Here is a 19,325-nt window from a genome sequence, read left to right as displayed (position 1 = left end):
CGGATTTACACACTCAAGTATTTTTGTTAAGTGGGAAAGATTATTCTTGAGGGACAAAAATGAATATATAAAAACTTGTAAATTGATACGAAAATTGCTATATTATTTCTCTCTTGAGAGGAAGATCCCCTTTACATGGCCATCGGCCTCTATATTTATACACCGATAAACGACATTAAAATGAGTAATTAAGCATAATTATTTCTTCTTAGATGTGTCCGTTTTGATTCTTCGGCTTTAATGCTCAACGTTTGAATTTGAGTTGACTCTGATCTTCATGGGCCTCGCCTCTTTCGGCCCAAGTGTCCGTGAACCGACTTACCCGTGTCTTCTACACCGAACTCGTGTCATAGTGTAGTCACTTCGGATTCTCGAAATGGTGACAACCACTTCGACCGTCCCTTCGGCTCACGGGTCCAATGGGCTTCATCCTTTATGGGCCATTATCTTGATCACGTGGCAATCTTTGGTTGGTCTCGTACTCCTGGTGCGGGATCCGACACCAACAATTAGCCCCCCAAGTTCTTCGAAGTGCTATTCCAGTTCGGAGGACTTCAAATGCTCAAGTGGCCAAAGATTGCGCTCGAGAATCTTTCTGATTTCCCGCCGAAAATCTCATCACTCCTTTAATTTTGGCACTATCCATTTTTAACCGAGTGACATCTGTCATCATTATGACCGTATATTGATTAATTACTATTAAAACGGGAAAAACCTTCCCACTTCCCACACGACTTCCGAGGCGGTTTCATCATTAGCTTGAGGTAACTTCTTTTCACCATTACTCTCTTCTTTTACTTTTGTACTTTAATCAAAACCTCTCTCTTCGTTCCTTCACCAAAACCCTTCTTCGCCGGATCTTGAATTTTTCTTTCTTCCCAATGACTTCTGATTCCGATAGACCCGAGTCTCCGTCTTTTGACGAAAGGCGTTCTAGTAACGACGAGTGCACCCGCCCTGGTGACATTGCCGGTCCGCACTACAGGTCCACTTGTACTCTTCAATCCCTCGAGCGATTGAGAGAGCTTTGCCGGATTCCGCCGGAAATCATGGCGGAAGCACAAATAGCTTCTCCCACAGAATCTCCAGAGAACCATCGCGATGGTTACTTCTGTGTGTATGAGATTTATTTCAAGGGTTGCGGGCTTACCTTTCCTCTTCCCGAAGCCCTAATTTTATACCTAGCGGCTCTTGAAATCGCTCTTCCTCAATTAACCCCCAATCTTCTCCGTACAATTCTTGGAATTATAACAATCGCGGCGGAGGCCGGTTATGTTATCGGAGTTGCTGAACTGAATGAGCTTCTGAGCGTGAGAAGTTCATCGAAGAAAACGGGATATTTCTCAGCATATCCTAATGCCAACAGGAACATCATTTCACATCTTCCGAACAAGGATGAAAATTGGCATCATCCTTGGTTTCTAATTAAGAAAACCCCCGCTTCGATTGGAAATCTCGCTGATTTTCTCCCTTCGAAGTGGTCTGCGAAACCCGGTAGTGATTAGGTTGCCCGTATCTTTCCCGGTTGTTTCTTTATCTTTATTGACTAACACCGTTGTTTCATTTCGCAGCTTTCATCGCTTCCAACCTCCCATCTGAAGAGTTCATCGAATTCTTCAAAATAATTCTTGAAGGGGAAACCCTTTGGAATTCCTTCACTCTTGAACGATTCCTGGAAGCTAACCACAGACTCAGGATGAGTCCGCCTGGTCATCTTCACCAAATTCCTCCCCCTCCCTCAACTCAAGGAATGTCATCTCGGGCCCTTGCGGCCAAGCGTAAGTTGCTTTCCAAGCCGATGGCTGAGGCTTGCGAGGAGAAGAAGAAGTTCCTCGCGACTTCCATAGACAAGAAGGACTACAGTAGAACCTTGCTGGTTGATGATGGCAGCACCGAGGGAGCTCGATCTGTCGCTTCCTTTAGATTAACTCCTCGTCGCGATCGTCGCGACTCGCGTTCTCCTCGGAGGGTTCAATCTCCTCGCCGCGATTCACCTCGTCCTCCCCGAGATGATTTTAGTAACGAGCCGATTAAGAACTTGGTTCGCCGGAAGAGAGACAAGTCTTCTCGCAGCGATTCTTCTCCGCAGAGGGAAAAGTCGAGGGCCCGGACTGACCGCTCACCTCGATCATCTCCTCCTCCTGAACCAATGGGTCCTCCTCGTCCGGTTGATATGTCTTCCTCCTCCCAGCCTGATAGTGGAAAGACTGCTCGGAGTGCGTCTCCGAAAAAGGGAGATTCTGAATCTCGAGATGCTCCCTCGAGGCTGAAGCCTGCTCTTGTACCTCAAGTCAAATCGCTTTCAGGTTCGGTGACTTACACACACTTAAACTTTTTGTCTTTATTAAAATTCCAATTTTTACAACTCTTCCTTCTTCGCAGCTATGGAGAAAGAGGGCAGCGTCTTCCGATGCTTCAAGACCCGATCGGGCTCGATCCTGCCAGACTTCGACAAATGGCGCCCTGCGATTCGTGAACGCTATTTGCTTCACGCGCATCACTCATCTCGGGTTAGTTCCGTTTTTTTTTTTTTTTTTTTGCATTGCCATTCTGCGAACTGACCCACCATCCCTGGTTCATGTATAATGCCAGGCTCAGAGCGAATTTAACGACATGATCGAACATTATGAAGGGTTGGTCATTGGACGGGAGAAGGAGATTGACATGTGGAAGAAGAAATTCTCAGCTCTTGAGGCTGACCTCAACTCTTCAGCTGGCTCTAAGCACGATCTGGAGGATAAGGTCGATAGGTTGACGTCAGAGTTGGCGCAGGTAAAGGGGGAACTGCAAGACTACTATGACCGGAATTACAAACTCCAGGACGAACTGTCTGGTGTTCAGGGTAGACTTCACGAATCCGAATCAGCCGCCGACACCCTGAACAACCAACTTATCGAGCTCGACGCGAAGTACAAGGCGCTAGCCAAGTTGCGTGATTCTGAGTTGGCAAAGTCGGCATCGAAGGCCAGAAAGGAGGTTAAGGGACGCGGGATGGAATTGATCCAAGGGGCCATTCGCTTCATGCAAACCGAGAAAGCTAGGTCGGACTTGGAGTCAGACATCAAGGAGCACGAAAGCAACTTGATTCTGCTGGACCAAATCCATGAAGCAGATTTCTCCGAGGAGCAAGAAAGGACCGAGCTGTCAACTAACCTTTCTGAGAAACAGAGTCGCTTAGCAGCTCTTCCCACTTCGACCTTCAACCCGCTTGACTTCGAGGCTTTCTTTACTGAATCACCTCCTATCAGTGAATCGGGTTTAGACTGGGCAGGTAACGCTTGGTTCCTGTGGCTTACCTTTTTCTTACCTTGTACCTTTGATTGACTGGAATCATTATTTCTAGGTTCAAGTGAGACGGAAAACGTTGTCCCGCCCGCAGCTCCAACGGTACCAGAGGTCACTCCGGAGGTTGGCTGTACCGCGGAGGGTGGTCAAGGAGCTTCATCTGATCAAGCAGCTGCCAAGGACGCGAATGAAGCTTCGACTGTTGAGCTGGATTCCGAGGTGGCTGCTGCTCCGTAGTGGCTGTGTCCACTTTAAATTGGGGACTGTCCCTTTATTTTTAAGACTTAATTTCAAACTTATCTTTGCCTAAGGAGGCTTTATTATTTTCTTTTGAACAAAATATTTGCCTGAGGAGGCTTTTAAACCTTTCTTAGGTTGTGGCCCAAGGGGGTCTGGTTAAAATTATATGCGGGTTTGCAAAGTCCGCTTTTAACCTTTTGTGGCCTTGTGGCAATGCTTTCGAGATTTTTAGGCTGATCAGACCTTTCTCTTTAGAATGCGAGAGCTGAGCTCGGCTTAAAGCGAGTTCCCCGCTTCGGGTTTAGTCAACTCGGTAAACTTGTCAGGCCTGGGCCTTAGAAACTTTTGCAATTAATGTGACGGTTGCTCTTTCCCTTCTTAAAGAGAACGGCTCGTCTTTTAATGTAATAATTGCCTTTTCCTCGATTTTCCAAAAGTGGCTTAACCCACTCGGAAACGCTACCATTAATGGATTTATGGTTCCAAGACAAACCCTAAATCATTATAAATAAAGGCTTACCTACCTCTAGGCTTTATTAAACATGACTATAGAATCTCACTTGAGAAATATCTTAAGAATGGAAAACGAAGAAGTAGCCCCCATCGCTCCCGGCAGCCCACTTTTCTTGTCCGGCGACGGATTTGAACCGGCTGGTGTTCTCTTTCCTCACGCCGTCTTTCACTTCCCTTCAAAGGAGAAGAAAGAGGCTTGCGACTTCATCGATAAGGTAAATATTTAAAGTTTTTTGACTTAAAAACTTTTTGTTTTGCCTTATTCACCCATTTTTATGCTAGGTCGCCGACAAGCACCGTCGCTTGTGTGAAGAGAGGCAGCGGCTGGGACTCAAAAGGCAGACGCTCGAGGCTCGCATCGCCCGGGTGGAAAGGAAGATACGGGCCCTGGAGAGCGATCCCTTTCAATGGGAGTGGCGGAACTTTGACTCCGTTGCTGAGATCCCGAAGATGCTTCGGATGTATCTCCGCGCTAGAGGAGTCCCGGGTCCCGTGAACGCTTCTGTCTGCGCCGTTTCGTCCGACAGTGAAGAGGAAGAAGACTTGGAGGAGGAGGCCAACAACTGCCGGAATCGCGTTCGGGATCGTTCCGAAGTGGATGTCACGAACAAGGCGTCCACTTCGGGAACTAAATCGGCGATGAAGGAGCCTGTTCCTGAGCCTCTCCCATAAATGTTCTTTAATTTCTTCACTTTCTTCTTTCTTTTTTTTTTTAAAAAACTCATGATGGGCTTCGGCCCCTTTTTATTTATGGAAATATTTGCGACTTTCCTCTCTTTTAAAATATTCTCGGAGATGCACCTTTTAATGCAGGATCTGTTTGGGGGCATGAATCTCTCCGCGAATCACTCCATCCCTTGGATAGAATCCGCAGCTTGCTAAGGATATGGGGTTCCTATAAATTACAGGTTCAATTCCCCTTTACTTCTCACCCTTCTTTTCATTTTAGCAGGTATGGAGTTCAATCTTCGCTGTTCGGAGTCTATGCCCGACTTCTCCAGAATCGGAATGATGAATGAAGATATTCCAAATGAGCCAAACAGGCATCCTCCTCCACTTCGCGGCTTCTTGAGATCTCAGATCCGAGCCCCCTGTGAATTGATCAGGGATCTCCCAACCAGAGATCAAGGAACGGCGATGGCGTTCATAGAGGCGCTCGAGCTTCAACACCGGAAGCTTACGTCAGAAAAGAGGAGACTTCGGAAGAGGATTAACCGGATGCAACGCAGGCTTACTACAGTGTCAAGAAGTCTTCACATCCTTGAATCTCACCCCGGAGAGTGGATTGAGCTTGGGATTTCTGACTTTGCTCGAATTCCGGACTGCATGATGCCGATCCTCGATCTTGCTGGTCAAGGAGTTGAAGTGTTCTGCTCGTCAACGAGGATTTCGTAGTTCGAAGTGTGCGATGAGGGACACTTCGTCTCTTCCTTTTTTTGAATAAACGCTTTATTTCCAATCTCTTGTATGTTCGCATAGCCGAACCTTTTATTAATAAAGAAATAAAACAACCATTTTATTAATAGCTGAACTCGTTTTCGAGCTGCCTACGTATCCATTTCGGGATCAAGCCAAATCGTAGTTCATGTACATAAACAATGCATGTAGCTTTTAAACATAAAACTTCTTTAAGTTGATCACATTCCAAGGTCGCTTGACTGGATTGTCTTCTAGGTCTTTTAATCTATAAACGCCGTTTCGAACCACCTCGGTAATAATGTAAGGTCCTTCCCAATTAATACCGAGTTTACCGGCACCTTCTTCTTTTTTGTTGTCAAAGACGCGCCTTAATACATAATCTCCCACGAAGAACGGCCTACTTTTAACTTTAGAATTGTAATATCGGGCTGCTGCTTGTTGGTAATTCTGGATCCGAATTAGAGCTTGATCACGCCTTTCATTTATGGTATCTAGTGAATCTTTAAGCATTGCTGAATTTTCTTCCTCATTTAACGGTGCTTCTGTTCGGCGAAGTCCGGGCACATTGAGTTCGGCCGGTACTACCGCTTCCATGCCGTAAACCAAAGAGAATGGAGTCTCTCCTGTAGGTCGCCTAGGGGTTGTACGATAGGCCCACAAGACGGGCTGGAGTTCTTCATACCATCCTCCCTTTAGATGACTTAAGCGTTTCTTGAGATTGCTTAATATTGTCTTGTTCGCGGCTTCAGCTTGTCCGTTTGCTTGCGGATATCGTGGAGTAGAATAACTAACTTTGATTCCCCAGTCCGCACAAAAGGCATCAAACTCGTGTGAAATGAATTGTGGTCCATTATCAGTAACTATTTCGTATGGAACTCCATGCCGACATATAATGTTTTTCCAAATAAAGGTCTTCACGGCCGAATCCTTGATACCAACATACGCCTCAGCTTCAATCCATTTTGAAAAGTAGTCCGTAAGGACTAGAAGGACTCCCACATAATCCTTCATGCACTTCGTTCATGACGATCTCGACTTTCCGCACAAAAGGCATCAAACTCGTGTGAAATGAATTGTGGTCCATTATCAGTAACTATTTCGTATGGAATGGAGTTGACAGCGCTTGCATCTTTGGGCGAACTTAACACAATCTGTGATCATAGTGGGCCAAAAATAACCCATTCTTTTAACTTTAAAAGCCATAGCTCTTCCTGATGAATGACTCCCACATAATCCTTCATGCACTTCGTTCATGACGATCTCGACTTCGGGCCCAAAAATGCACAATAGGTAAGGGTCACTGACACCTCGTCTATATAACGCATCCCTTGACAGACAAAATTTCGCGCTAACGACTTTCATTTTCCTGGCCTGCCATTTATTCTTTGGGAGCTCGCCTGTCGTGATGTAGTGCTTTATTGGCTCCCTCCAGTCAGCCCCCCAGTCTTTAGCCGGAATTTGGTCAACTTTGTGAAATATTCGTGGCTCTGGTTCGGGATGTTCATTTGGTTCAAGAATATCCTCCTCGATTAATGGTTCGGTTTCCAATATTGTTTCTGGAATCACATCCTCAGCTAAGACAACGGGTTCCTTGTTAGATATGTTTGATCCCTTTTACTTTCTTCGTTTGTTGGGTGGCGGTTCGGTCTCTAGTTCACCACGGTCGCGCGCCGCTGCTCGAGACCTTGTAACAACGAGGGTTTCCTTGCTGTCCTGAATGCTTCGCTCCGAGATACATTCTACTGGAATAACTCTCTTCAACTCAGGGTCCGATGTTGATGCCAATGCGGCAAGTGCATCTGCAGTTGTATTCTCTCCCCGAGGTATACGGATTAATTCAAATTTCGAGAAATTTTTAGATAGATCCTTCACCACTTCGAGGTATGCTTCCATTCTTGAATCTTTGGCTTCATAGTCTCCATTAAATTGGTTAACTACCAATTGCGAATCGCAATAAGCCAATATTTCCTTAGCTCCAACTCCTTGTGCTAGTCGAAGTCCGGCAATAAGGGCTTCGTATTCTGCCTCGTTGTTGGAGGCATTGAATAACAATCGGAATGATTGTTCTAGAATTTCTGATGTCGGAGATTCCAACCTAATTCCCACTCCGGATCCTTGCTTTGTTGAAGACCCATCTACGTGTAACTTCCAAGTTTGGTTCTCCGGTTGATCCATCGTTCCAGGTATTGGTAGTTCGGTCAGGAAATCTGCTAAGACCTGAGCCTTCATACTGCTCCGGCTTTTGAACTCTATGTCGTACTCGCTTAATTCCACCGCCCATTTCGCCAAACGTCCGGATTGACTTGGACTATGAAGTATTGTTCTGAGTGGTTGGTTAGTTAATACTTCAACCGGATGGGATTGAAAATATGGACGCAGCTTCCGGGCCGAAGTTACCACTGCTAGTGCAAGTTTTTCCATCATTGTGTATCTGGTTTCCGGATCCGTCATTGACTTGCTCACGTAGTAAATTGGTTTCTGCTCCCCACGGTCTTCCCGAACCAAGACTCCACTAACCGCGTGGTTTGAAACTGAAACGTACAAGTAGAGTTTTTCATCCACTTCCGGTTTGGACAGTATAGGTGTCATCCCAAAGAAATCCTTTGTTCCCTTCTAGAATATGCTAGAAAGGCAACGACTGATCTGTTGATCTCGAGATAAAACGATTCAAGGCCGCAATCCGCCCAGTCAACCATTGTACTTCTTTGAAGTTTTTCGGAGATGGCATGCTTAGAAAGGCGTTAATTTGATTTGGATTGGCTTCAATCCCTCTTTCTGTCACGATATAGCCAAGGAATTCTCCGGATGGGACTCCAAATGTGCACTTCGCCGGGTTCAGCTTCATTTGATATTTATTGAGAATATCAAAACATTCTTCCAAATGTTTAACATGATCTTCTTTCTTCAACGATTTAACCAACATATCATCTATGTAGACTTCCATAGTCTTCCCGAGGTGATTGTGAAACATTTTGTTCACCAACCGTTGGTAAGTCGCTCCTGCATTTTTCAAACCAAAAGGCATTACCTTGTAACAGTAGATACCTTTATCTGTGATAAATGACGTCTTTTCTTGATCGTCGGGGTCCATCATTATCTGATTATAACCCGAGAAGGCGTCCATGAATGTTAACAGCTCATTTCTAGCGGTGGACTCTACAAGTCGATCTATATGCGGGAGCGGGAAACTATCTTTGGGACATGCTTTATTTAGGTCTGTAAAGTCGATGCAGACCCTATCTTTTCCATTCTTTTTCTTGACAACGACAGTGTTTGCTACCCACTCCGGATATTGTACTTCTCTTATGGACCCTATCTTCAAAAGTTTATCCACTTCGTCGTTTACTATTTTTGCCCGCTCCACTCCAAGCTTTCTTCTTTTTTGTTTCACCGGTTTGAAGCTTGGATCTACGTTCAGTTTATGGCAGATTATACTCGGATTTATGCCCGGCATGTCCGCTGCTGACCATGCAAATGACGCTTTGTTTTTCCTTAAGAGTTCGATCAAAGCTTCTTTTATTTGGCCAGTCAAAGTTGCTCCAATTCTAATTTTCCGGTCTGGCTTGTCTTCTTCCAGTTCCACTTCGACTACTACATCCTCTTTCTTCTGCCCACTAGGAAACTTTGTTTTTTGCCCTTCTTTCACGGGCTTCGTTAATTGCTATTGAATCTTCATACGGTGGCTAGCTAAGTAGCATGTTCGCGAAGCTTCTTGGTCTCCCCGAATTGTTTCCACCCCATTCGATGTTGGAAATTTGATACATTGATGGTATGTAGAGGGAACTGCTTTCATTCGATAAATCCAAGGAGTCCCAAGGATGATGTTGTAAGCTGCGGGCTTATCGAAGACGACGAAGTCCACAATTTTCGATACTTTTTTGGCAAGGACCGGTAGCTTGATTGTCCCGAGAGACATGGCTGATTCGCTAGTGAATGCCACTAATGGAGTCGGAGGTCCTACTATGTCTCCTCGGCTGATTCCCATTTTTTCTAGAGTACTTAAAAAGATCAAGTCGACCGAACTGCCTGTATCTATAAGGATCCTTGATACTTCGAAGTTTGCGACATCAAGAGTAATGACTAGAGCATCGTCATGCGGTCTTTCGAGATGCCGCGTTTCTTCTTCGTTAAATGATATTGAAGCACTTTGAAAATCAACTTCTTCGCTCAAACTTGCTTTGAGTAAGACATTTCGTCTATGTTTTTTGATGGAACTTATTGAATCTCCGCAAAATCTGGAACCTCCTAGAATCACATTGATCTTCCCCTTCGAACTCCTTGGTTCTTCCTCGTTGGATAACCTTGGTCTTTTGGAATCTTGATCTTTGGATTTTTCCTTTGCTTCGTGGTATTTCTTCACAAAATCCAAGTGTTTGATCTTCCTTTCCCTTGGAATTGCTTCCCGACGGAATTGTTGAAGGGTTGCGACCCAAACTTCCTTGGTCCTTTGCTCTCTTTAGGCTTGAACTTCTTGGTAGGGACGGTGATTGCCGGCTTTTCTTGTTTATTCCGTTTGGCAAAACTTTCTTTTTCGTCTTCTACCTCCATCCAATTGTTTGCGCGGAAGAGTGCATCCTGAATTGTGTCTGGTTTATGAAGTATTAAGTCTTCTTTAAACCTTGAATCATGTTGCAATCCTTTTCGTAGGGCGGATAAAGCCGATTGCTGGGAGATTCTTGGGAGTTTTGACAGCACTCCTTTGAATTTGGTGATGAAAACTCGAAGTGACTCATTAGATCCTTGCATTAAGTTCCAAAGATCGGCATCCGAGACGGTTTTATCCATAAGGATAGAGTATTGCTTTAAGAATACGGCTGATAGTTCGTCGAAATTGCTGATCGAACCCGGCTCTAATTGGGTGAACCACATTAGAGCTTGGCCACATAGATTTTCCGAAAACAGCTTGCAATAGCCTGCGTCCTCATCAGCTTCATCCAACTCGACTCTTCCCGCAGCGATCAGAAAGGCTGCAAGATAGCTTTTTGGATCCTCCAATCCGCTGTAAGGGTCCGACTTGAGCTTCCGGGAATCTTTGATCCTCAAACTTGCAATTCGCGGGATAAAAGGGGTTCGCCTAGCTTCTTCAATGACTCGATTGATGTCTGGCTCCGAACTTGTAGCCTGATGAAATTTTGATTTCATTTCCTTTAATTCTTGGCTAACCTTCCTCATGGTCTCGAACTGGTTGAGGTTCTCCTGCTCGTACTGAGCTGCAAGTTGCTCTTCATCCTCGAGCTGCGTCTCTTCTTCCGACGTCTGAGCTACATTATTAGTAGCACCGGGAGTTGTTTGCCCGCTGGTTTCATTTCGTGCAGCGGAACTTGGCGAGTTGAATATCCCTCTTCGGGTTCCCACCGGGTTTCCTGCACTTAAAGAGCGAACACGAGTTTGTATATTATTGACGTTTTGACTAAGAGATACCTGGGATGTTTGCAATGTATCGACGGCCCTCTCCACATCCGAGAACTTTTGTGATATGTCCGACATGGTTTGCTGCATAGCTTTGAGGGTTTCGGCCAATGATGTCTCAACGGCGTCTCCTCCGGACATTGTTGTTTATCTCGGAAATGTAGAAAAGAAGAAATCTGACCACCCAAGAATCCTGAGATCCCCACAGACGGCGCCAAAATGTGGATGTCGGATTTACACACTCAAGTATTTTTGTTAAGTGGGAAAGTTTATTCTTGAGGGACAAAAATGAATATATAAAAACTTATGAATTGATACGAAAATTGCTATATTATTTTTCTCTCCAGAGGATGATCCCCTTTACATGGCCATCGGCCTCTATATTTATACACCGATAAACGACATTAAAATGAGTAATTAAGCACAATTATTTCTTCTTAAATGTGTCCGTTTTGATTCTTCGGCTTTAATGCTCAACGTTTGAATTTGAGTTGATTCTGATCTTCATGGGCCTCGCCTCTTTCGGCCCAAGTGTCCGTGAACCGACTTACCCGTGTCTTCTACACCGAACTCGTGTCATAGTGTAGTCACTTCGGATTCTCGAAATGGTGACAACCACTTCGACCGTCCCTTCGGCTCACGGGTCCAATGGGCTTCATCCTTTATGGGCCATTATCTTGATCACGTGGCAATCTTTGGTTGGTCTCGTACTCCTGGTGCGGGATCCGACACCAACAATCAACATACATAACAATATTATTACATTATCCATTTTAACATAACATCATACCAAGTTTTAAACAAAATAAAGCTAACATTCTATAGACAACTTCAATCTCATCCCCTCTATGTGCGTTGCCTTCCCATTAGCTTGCTCTTTCTCTCCTTCAAAGAACTTAGGTTGTCTCATTCCAAGCAATTCTCACTTCACTGCCTTCTCCAAAGCAACAATAGTCCTAAAAATGCAGTACAATAGACAAGCTTATTAGCTTCAAATTTCCTTAAAATGTAGGGTATATCTACTAAATAATCTGAACTGATCAGCTGCTAACCTTATGAAAACATGAGAAATCAAAGAGTATTAGTTTACATTGAAGTCTTGATGCCGAAAGGAAAGCTTGTGGATAGCCTGAATTAGTTTGGAACTGAAATTGCCAAAACCAAAACCATCAAGAGTAACAAAGACGAAGTAAAGTAAATAACCTTCTAATTTTTATGAAGAAGGTTGGATCTCATTCTGTTTTGCTTGATCAAGCTTTGCGATAGCCGAATATGATAGTTCCATCATGTTATCATTGTCTCTATTTTCTTGAAGTATCAAGGGATAAGAATTCTAATCTCATTTACTAGGCAAATATTTAATAAAATAAGCATTAAGATTCATAAGGAAAATGAACCTGTCCTTATTGACCGGTTTCATTGCTCACATGGGAATTAAACTAGCCTTGACCAAAAGAATTTGTAATCCATACTTCTTCATCCTCCTCAAGAACAAGAGATGAAAACTTTCAACAATGTTGAGTATCCATCTGTGATACAAAATTGCTGCAAGAAACATAGTTTTGATATCCAAAATCAAATAAGAATTCACGATTACTCAAAAGATGAGCAAAATAAGAGAAACAGAGAGATCAAACAAATCACTAACCATTTAAAACCTGCAAACACATAGATGAATAAAGCATGTATCCTCCACTTAGACTAGCCCATTCACCTTCTCATTTACAAGCAAACACTCTTACTAACCAATTTCATTCTAACTTCTCAATTCCAGACCTAGAAACTAAACCAACCATCATCATTACTCATGTTCTGTCTCGAAGCAAAGGACATATACATTACCGTTTATATTTCTGATGTAGCAGAGACAACATTCAAGTGTGGAATATCGTCGAACACTTGGCGTGCTAGACATGGCAGATTCGAATCCACGAATACAACCAGCTTGGGAACATAATCATACTCGAGCAAGGATAACTCTGATTTCTTTGTTTTACTACACTCAAATCGTCAACTAATTCTGCTTGTTCTTCCTCTCAACCCTTCTTCATCTTTTCTTCTCCAAACTCTCACGTTCTTGCTTTAGCCCTTGTTGCTTCTCATGTTCTCCATCATCAGATTCGTTATGCTTTTATGATTCTTTATCAGTAAACTCTGTTGCTGACGAGACCTATGAGAGTAAGATTTCATCCGCAGAGTTTTACCGAAAGTAAGAGAAACTAAAGACCAACCTTGCTTTTAGATCTGTGTGGGAAATAGGAGATGTTTACCCCAAAAATCCATTGTCGTAAGAGGTTATGACCTGAAGGCGACGATGCGTCGAAGAAGATGGTTTTAGAAGAAGATTAGGCTTCTTATAACCACAAAGATTTTTGGGAGGAGAGACGCCGAAGAAGAAGAAGAAGAAGAAGAAGAAGAAGAAGAAGAAGAAGAAGAAGAAGAAGAAGAAGAAGAAGAAGAAGAATTTGGACCTTGGATGATTGGTATGGAGCAGATCTGGATTTCTGATTAGGGTTTTTGCAAATGTTGATTTGGGTTTTATGTTTTGGGTTTTATGTTTTTTTTTGTTTTTTTTCTTTGTAGTAATATTTGACAAAATGGTGGCGGTCACATGCGAAATTTTAAGTTTTCGTTCTAATTTTCGCTAAGTGTTGGTGGTCAAAGTGATTTTAGTTTTCAGATCTGAATTTTAATTTTTTATTTTGCTATTACAAGGCTTAGCATTGTTGAAATGCTATGATATTGTTATCAAATCCCGAACACATCTTTAATAGCAAATACGAAAACCGTGCTATCCTAATATGCTATCAATGCTCATATTTCTTGTAGTGATAATTGCCCAAACATAAGTCTTATGTTCTTATTTACATTCTAAGCTCTAGTGTTGTGATACGACGAGGTCACAGCCATCAATTGGTATCAGAGCACGTGTGCTCGGACCAAATTTTTTTTTTTTCATTCTTACCACCACCACCACAAAATTCCACCACCAACATCTAAACGTAAACCACCCAAAGTCAGAGAGTTATCGCAAGCATCAATGGCTAACGTCAAAGATAGGCTTGACGAGCTTGAGAGAGGGCTGGGCTTGGTCACCGAGGATCTACACAAACTACGAACAGATCTGAGTGACAAGCTCCGTCTAATGGAGGAAGCAACTACGGAGAGGCATCAACGCATTGAGGACTCAAATACCACCTTGGCTGAGTCGATGCGGCGGTTGGTCGAGACAGTGACAGGTCTCCACGAAGGCGTACAACAGATCCCCCGAGTACCGCCACGACCCGATCAACACCTACAGGTTGGACGACGAGATGATGTAGCAGCCCCTGTCACAGCACCGGTTAACCACTACCGACACATTAAGCTGGTTTGCCCACGATTTGATGGTGGGGATCCCACGGAGTGGCTGAGCAAACTTAAGCAGTACTTTGCCTTCCATGAGATACCGATGGTACAACGGGTTAGTTTCGCATCGTATCACTTGACGGCAGAGGCCAACGCTTGGTGGCAAGCGACTTCAAAGGCGCTGCAACTTGATCTAACTGCAACGGAATGGACGACGTTCGAGAATGAGCTATGGGTCTGGTTCGGACCTTCCGAAGGCGAGAATTTTCATGAAGCGCTATCCAAGATTCAACAAACAGGATCACTACGTGATTATCAGAAAGAGTTTGAAAGGCTGACAAACAAGGTTGAAAACTGGTCAGAGGACGCATTGGTAGGCACTTTCCTTGGTGGATTGAAAGACAACATTGCAGATCATGTCCGTATGTTCTCACCAACCACAATGCGAGCCGTGATCAAGTTGGCTCAACTCCGCGACGAACAGCTCCAGAAGCAACGCCGGTCTTTTACCCCCCGCGCCTCTCTACCAGCAAGTACATCCCATTCACCCATACCAACAGCAACACCTAAACGGTTAAGCTGGGAGGAGATGAAGCGTAAACGGAGCTTGGGCCTATGCTTTAGTTGCGATGAACGATACACACCTGGCCATAAATGTAAGACATCCCAACTCTTACTTATGCTCGGGACAGACGCAGAGGAAGAAGAAGAGGAAGAGATCTTCCACGACACCACTGAACTTGAGATCACGTTACAATCCCTCACTGGCTGGGATTCACCAAAGACAATGCGAGTCGAAGTGCTTGTCAACAGGCAGCGATTGGTAGCATTGATCGATAGCGGCGCGACACACAATTTCATTAGTGACAAGGTGGCTAATCGATTGAATCTCAAATTGTCTCCGACAAAGCCATTCGCCGTATGGGTAGCCGATGGCCACCCACTTCAATGTCGCGGAGCTTACCGCCACACACCGATGATTCTCGGAGACGTTATCTTCACCGTTGACTTCTATGTCCTCCAGTTATCCGGTCTCGATGTCGTGCTTGGTGTTCAATGGCTCAAGAGTTTAGGGCCAACACTCTGCAATTGGAAAGCTCAAACTTTGGAGTTTAGGTGGGCCGAACGCTGGATACATATCCAAGGCCTACAGCAACAGAAGATTTCCAAAGCCCAATACGAAGAGGTGACAAAGCAAGCAAAATTGGGCCAGGCCTGTTTTGCATTAACGATTCAACGGGAGAACACCATCGAACCTGACATGGACGGCGAGATGAGAGAGCTGCTCAACAATTACCGTGACGTCTTCCAGACACCGTCGGCCTTGCCGCCTTCACGCGATATCGAGCACCATATCGCACTTAAGGAAGGATCGGACCCGGTAAACGTTCGCCCTTACCGTTATGCTCACTTCCAGAAAGATGAAATTGAGAAGCAGGTGCAGGAGATGCTTCACTCGGGGTTGATCCATCCTAGCTCTAGCCCGTTCTCTTCACCGGTGCTATTGGTTAAGAAAAAAGATGGGTCTTGGCGATTTTGCACAGATTATAGAGCATTGAATGCCGTAACCGTCAAAGACCGCTTCCCCATCCCTACTGTTGACGACATGTTGGACAAGCTGCACAGTGCAACGGTCTTCACCAAACTAGACCTTACGGCGGGCTACCATCAAGTCCGGGTACACACACCAGACATTCATAAGACTGCCTTCCGGACTCACAACAGCCACTATGAATACCTGGTAATGCCATTTGGTTTGTGCAACGCACCTTCTACTTTTCAGTCCCTCATGAATTCAGTTTTTCGGGATTATTTGCGGAAGTTTGTTCTCGTCTTCTTCGACGATATCCTTGTCCATAGCCGCTCGTGGACAGAACATCTGCAACATGTACAGATCGTGTTGACAATCCTCCAACGCCATCAACTGTTTGTGAAGCTAAAAAAATGTGAATTCGGGAAACGTGAGTTGGAGTACCTTGGACATATTATTTCGAGTGAAGGGGTGAAAGTAGACCAGAATAAGATCGCGGCGATGACGGAGTGGCCTACACCAACCACTATTACCGAACTCCGGGGGTTTTTGAGCCTCACGGGCTACTACCGCAAGTTCGTAAAGAACTACGGTACGCTTGCAAAGCCTTTAACAAATTTGTTAAAAAAGGGAAAGTTTGAATGGGTGCAGGAGGCAGAAGAGGCGTTTCTGAAATTAAAGCACGCGATGACAACAACTCCGATACTTGCTCTTCCGGATTTTGACACACCATTTGTCATCGAAACGGATGCGTCGGGCGATGGCATAGGTGCCGTTTTATCGCAACATGGGAAACCAATCGCCTACATGAGTCGCTCTCTCGGTGTGGCTAAACGCAACTGGTCCACATACGCAAGAGAAATGCTTGCTATCGTCATTGCTATCCAGACTTGGCGAACATATATCCTTGGGCGGCGTTTCACGATTCAGACCGACTAGCGCAGCCTGCGATTCCTCCTTGAGCAACGCATTCTCACTCCGGAACAACAAAAATGGATGGGTAAGTTAGTGGGCTATGACTATGAGATCACCTATAAGCCAGGGTCCCCTAACTCAGCCGCCGATGCACTATCTCGTCGCGCCAACAGCCCGTGTCTTAACGCCATTAGCAGTCCACAAGCCAACTTTTGGCAGGAGCTGCGTACGCTACAGTCCTCGGATCCGTATCTCCAAAGAGTGGGGAAATTGGCCGCATCTGCTCCAGGGAAACCATACTCGCGCCATAACAACCTCTTATGCTACAACAACCGCGTGGTTGTGCCCTCCGGTTCGTCGCTGGTCCAATCTCTCCTCCACGATTAACACGACGCACCCGCTGGTGGCCACTCTGGGGTACTCCGCACGTATAAGAGGTTAGCACAGCAATTTTATTGGCCAAGTATGCATAAGTCTGTGAAAGAATACGTTGCAGCGTGTGATGTTTGCCAAAGGGTCAAATCTGAAAGTCTCTCCCCCGCAGGACTTCTTCAGCCATTACCAATTCCCCGCCAGGTATGGGAAGATATCTCTCTTGATTTCATTGACGGATTACCAACGTCCAACTTCCACACATCTCTCATGGTGGTGGTTGACCGCCTCACTAAGTCTTGTCACCTGATTCCACTATCGCATCCATACACCGCCGTCACCGTTGCAGCTAAGTTCACGGATTTCATTGTGAAACTCCATGGAGTTCCTAAGTCAATTGTCAGCGACCATGACCCAATTTTTGTTAGCGGATTCTGGCGTGAACTTTGGCGTTTGTCGGGTACCCAATTATGGATGTCGTCAGCCTATCACCCTCAAACCGACGGACAGACCGAGGTAGTAAATCGTTGCATTGAACAATTCTTGGGTTGCTTTGTTCATAGCAGGCCGAACCAGTGGAGTTTTTTGCTTCCTTGGGCGGAATATTGGTACAATACAACGTATCACTCGTCTATTGGAATGACACCATTTCGGGCTATGTACGGTCATGATCCTCCAACGCTTGCCGGCTATGATTCTGGAACAACACCGGTCTTAGAGTTGGATGAGCAGCTACGGGAACGTGACGAGATCTTACAAGAACTGAAGGGTCATTTGGAAGCCGCTAATAACAGAATGAAGCAGACCGCAGATTCCAAGCGCAGGGATCTCTGTTTTGCGGTCAATGACTGGGTTTATTTGAAGCTCCAGCCTTATCGCCAACACACCATCTTCCGTCGTTCAAACCAGAAGCTCTCGACAAAGTACTTTGGCCCTTTTCAGATTGTTGAACGCATTGGACCGGTCGCCTATCGCCTACGCTTACCCGAAGGTACACGTGTTCACTCTGTTTTTCATGACTCCCTCTTGAAGAAACGCGTTGGGCCAGATGTTCCGACTACGGGTACCTTACCTCCTCTCCGAGCAAATGGGTTGTTGCGTCTACGTCCTGCAAAGTTGTTGCAGCTTCGTGATGTTTCTATCAATGGCCAAAACCAGCAGGAGGCGCTGGTCTTTTGGGAAGGGCTGCAACGTGAGGATGCTACTTGGGAAAATCTTGCTCAGCTCAAACAGAGTTTTCCCTCCTTGAACCTTGAGGACAAGATTCATTTTGGGGGAGGGTGTAATGATGGAGTCGCGGGTGGAAGTGCAGAACCGGAGAGAAGAACATCAAATCGGCTTCGAATTCCTAACCGAAAGTACACTTCGTAATGTCAATCTTGGTTCTGTTTTTCCTTTAATTTCTGTTTTAATTGTTGTTGATAATAATGAGGAGAATCGGTCTTCCTATTGACTAGGAACCATCTTCTCCACTTTCCCATTTCCCTTTGTTGTAGGAGCTACGACTCCACTTTGCTTCTTGTACTTGTCTATTTAAGAAAATGAAAAGCCAAAAAGAGGCAATCATAATTGCCCAAACATAAGTCTTGTGTTCTTATTTACATTCTAAGCTCTAGTGTTGTGATACGACGAGGTCACAACCATCAGATCTGTAGAAGAAGCTCGTCAAATCGTCGTTGTGATAGAGCTAAACTGGTGAGCGGAGAACCAGGAGCCCTCTCACAGCCATGGCAAGAAGCGCCAAAGACAGGAGAGGCAAAGCGCGGCGTAGATCTGAGATTTCCGGCTAGATTCAAGTTGGGAGAGAAATCGCAGTGCGTGACCCTCACACGCTCGATTCCATGTTTTTTTCTTTCTATCTCTCTTTCGTAGATTTTGATACATGGTAGTAATTATCTCATACAGAATTTAGGAACCGAACTGGCCTTTTTACATGTGCATGCGCATGTGATGTTTTTCTTCTACTTAGAACCGATTTTTAAGAAAGCATCATTATCAGAGCCAATATATCAATTTGAAAGACACATATATGTGGTCTTGGCTCTTTGATAAAAAAAAAAAAATGGTCTTGGGCTCTTGGCGCTCGTTTGTTCCAAGTTTCATATGGTACATAATCCAAAAATACAAAAAAAAAAAAAAAAATCTTTTCAATATATATGTCTTTTATAGTATGTTATTTTAATTTGTGATTAATTAGTCGTATTCGGGGATGTGCCTTTAGTCAAGTGGTTAAGTCCATTTGACTCCGTCTTCCCCACCAGAGTTCGACTCCGCCTTCCCCACCAGAGTTTGA

General features: G+C 44.7%; 1 protein-coding gene and 2 long non-coding RNA genes across 3 annotated transcripts in view; 2 read left to right on the top strand and 1 right to left on the bottom strand.

Moving 5' to 3' along the window:
* Positions 1-11,220, top strand: part of LOC110224201 (polyadenylation and cleavage factor homolog 1-like) — a 24,307-nt gene extending 13,087 nt beyond the window's left edge. The window contains exon 2 of the mRNA XM_021010052.1: positions 11,214-11,220. Within this exon, the coding sequence (XP_020865711.1) occupies positions 11,214-11,220 (7 nt within the window). The remainder of the gene's footprint in view (positions 1-11,213) is intronic.
* Positions 11,221-11,957: 737 nt separating this feature from the next.
* On the bottom strand, positions 11,958-12,992 carry LOC110231051. The gene is made up of 3 exons (XR_002334141.1): positions 12,709-12,992; positions 12,294-12,411; positions 11,958-12,011 (listed from the first exon to the last, which is right to left on the bottom strand). It is a non-coding gene; the product is annotated as an uncharacterized LOC110231051 (long non-coding RNA).
* Positions 12,993-13,723: 731 nt separating this feature from the next.
* LOC110224181 lies at positions 13,724-19,174 on the top strand. The gene is made up of 2 exons (XR_002328892.1): positions 13,724-13,765; positions 18,666-19,174. It is a non-coding gene; the product is annotated as an uncharacterized LOC110224181 (long non-coding RNA).
* Positions 19,175-19,325: the final 151 nt, after the last annotated feature.

This window comes from Arabidopsis lyrata (genome assembly GCF_000004255.2).
Source record: "Arabidopsis lyrata subsp. lyrata unplaced genomic scaffold ARALYscaffold_2, whole genome shotgun sequence".
NCBI classification, from domain to species: domain Eukaryota; kingdom Viridiplantae; phylum Streptophyta; class Magnoliopsida; order Brassicales; family Brassicaceae; genus Arabidopsis; species Arabidopsis lyrata.
The sequence above is the reverse complement of the archived record's forward strand: the minus strand, read 5'-3'. Positions and strand labels throughout refer to the sequence as shown.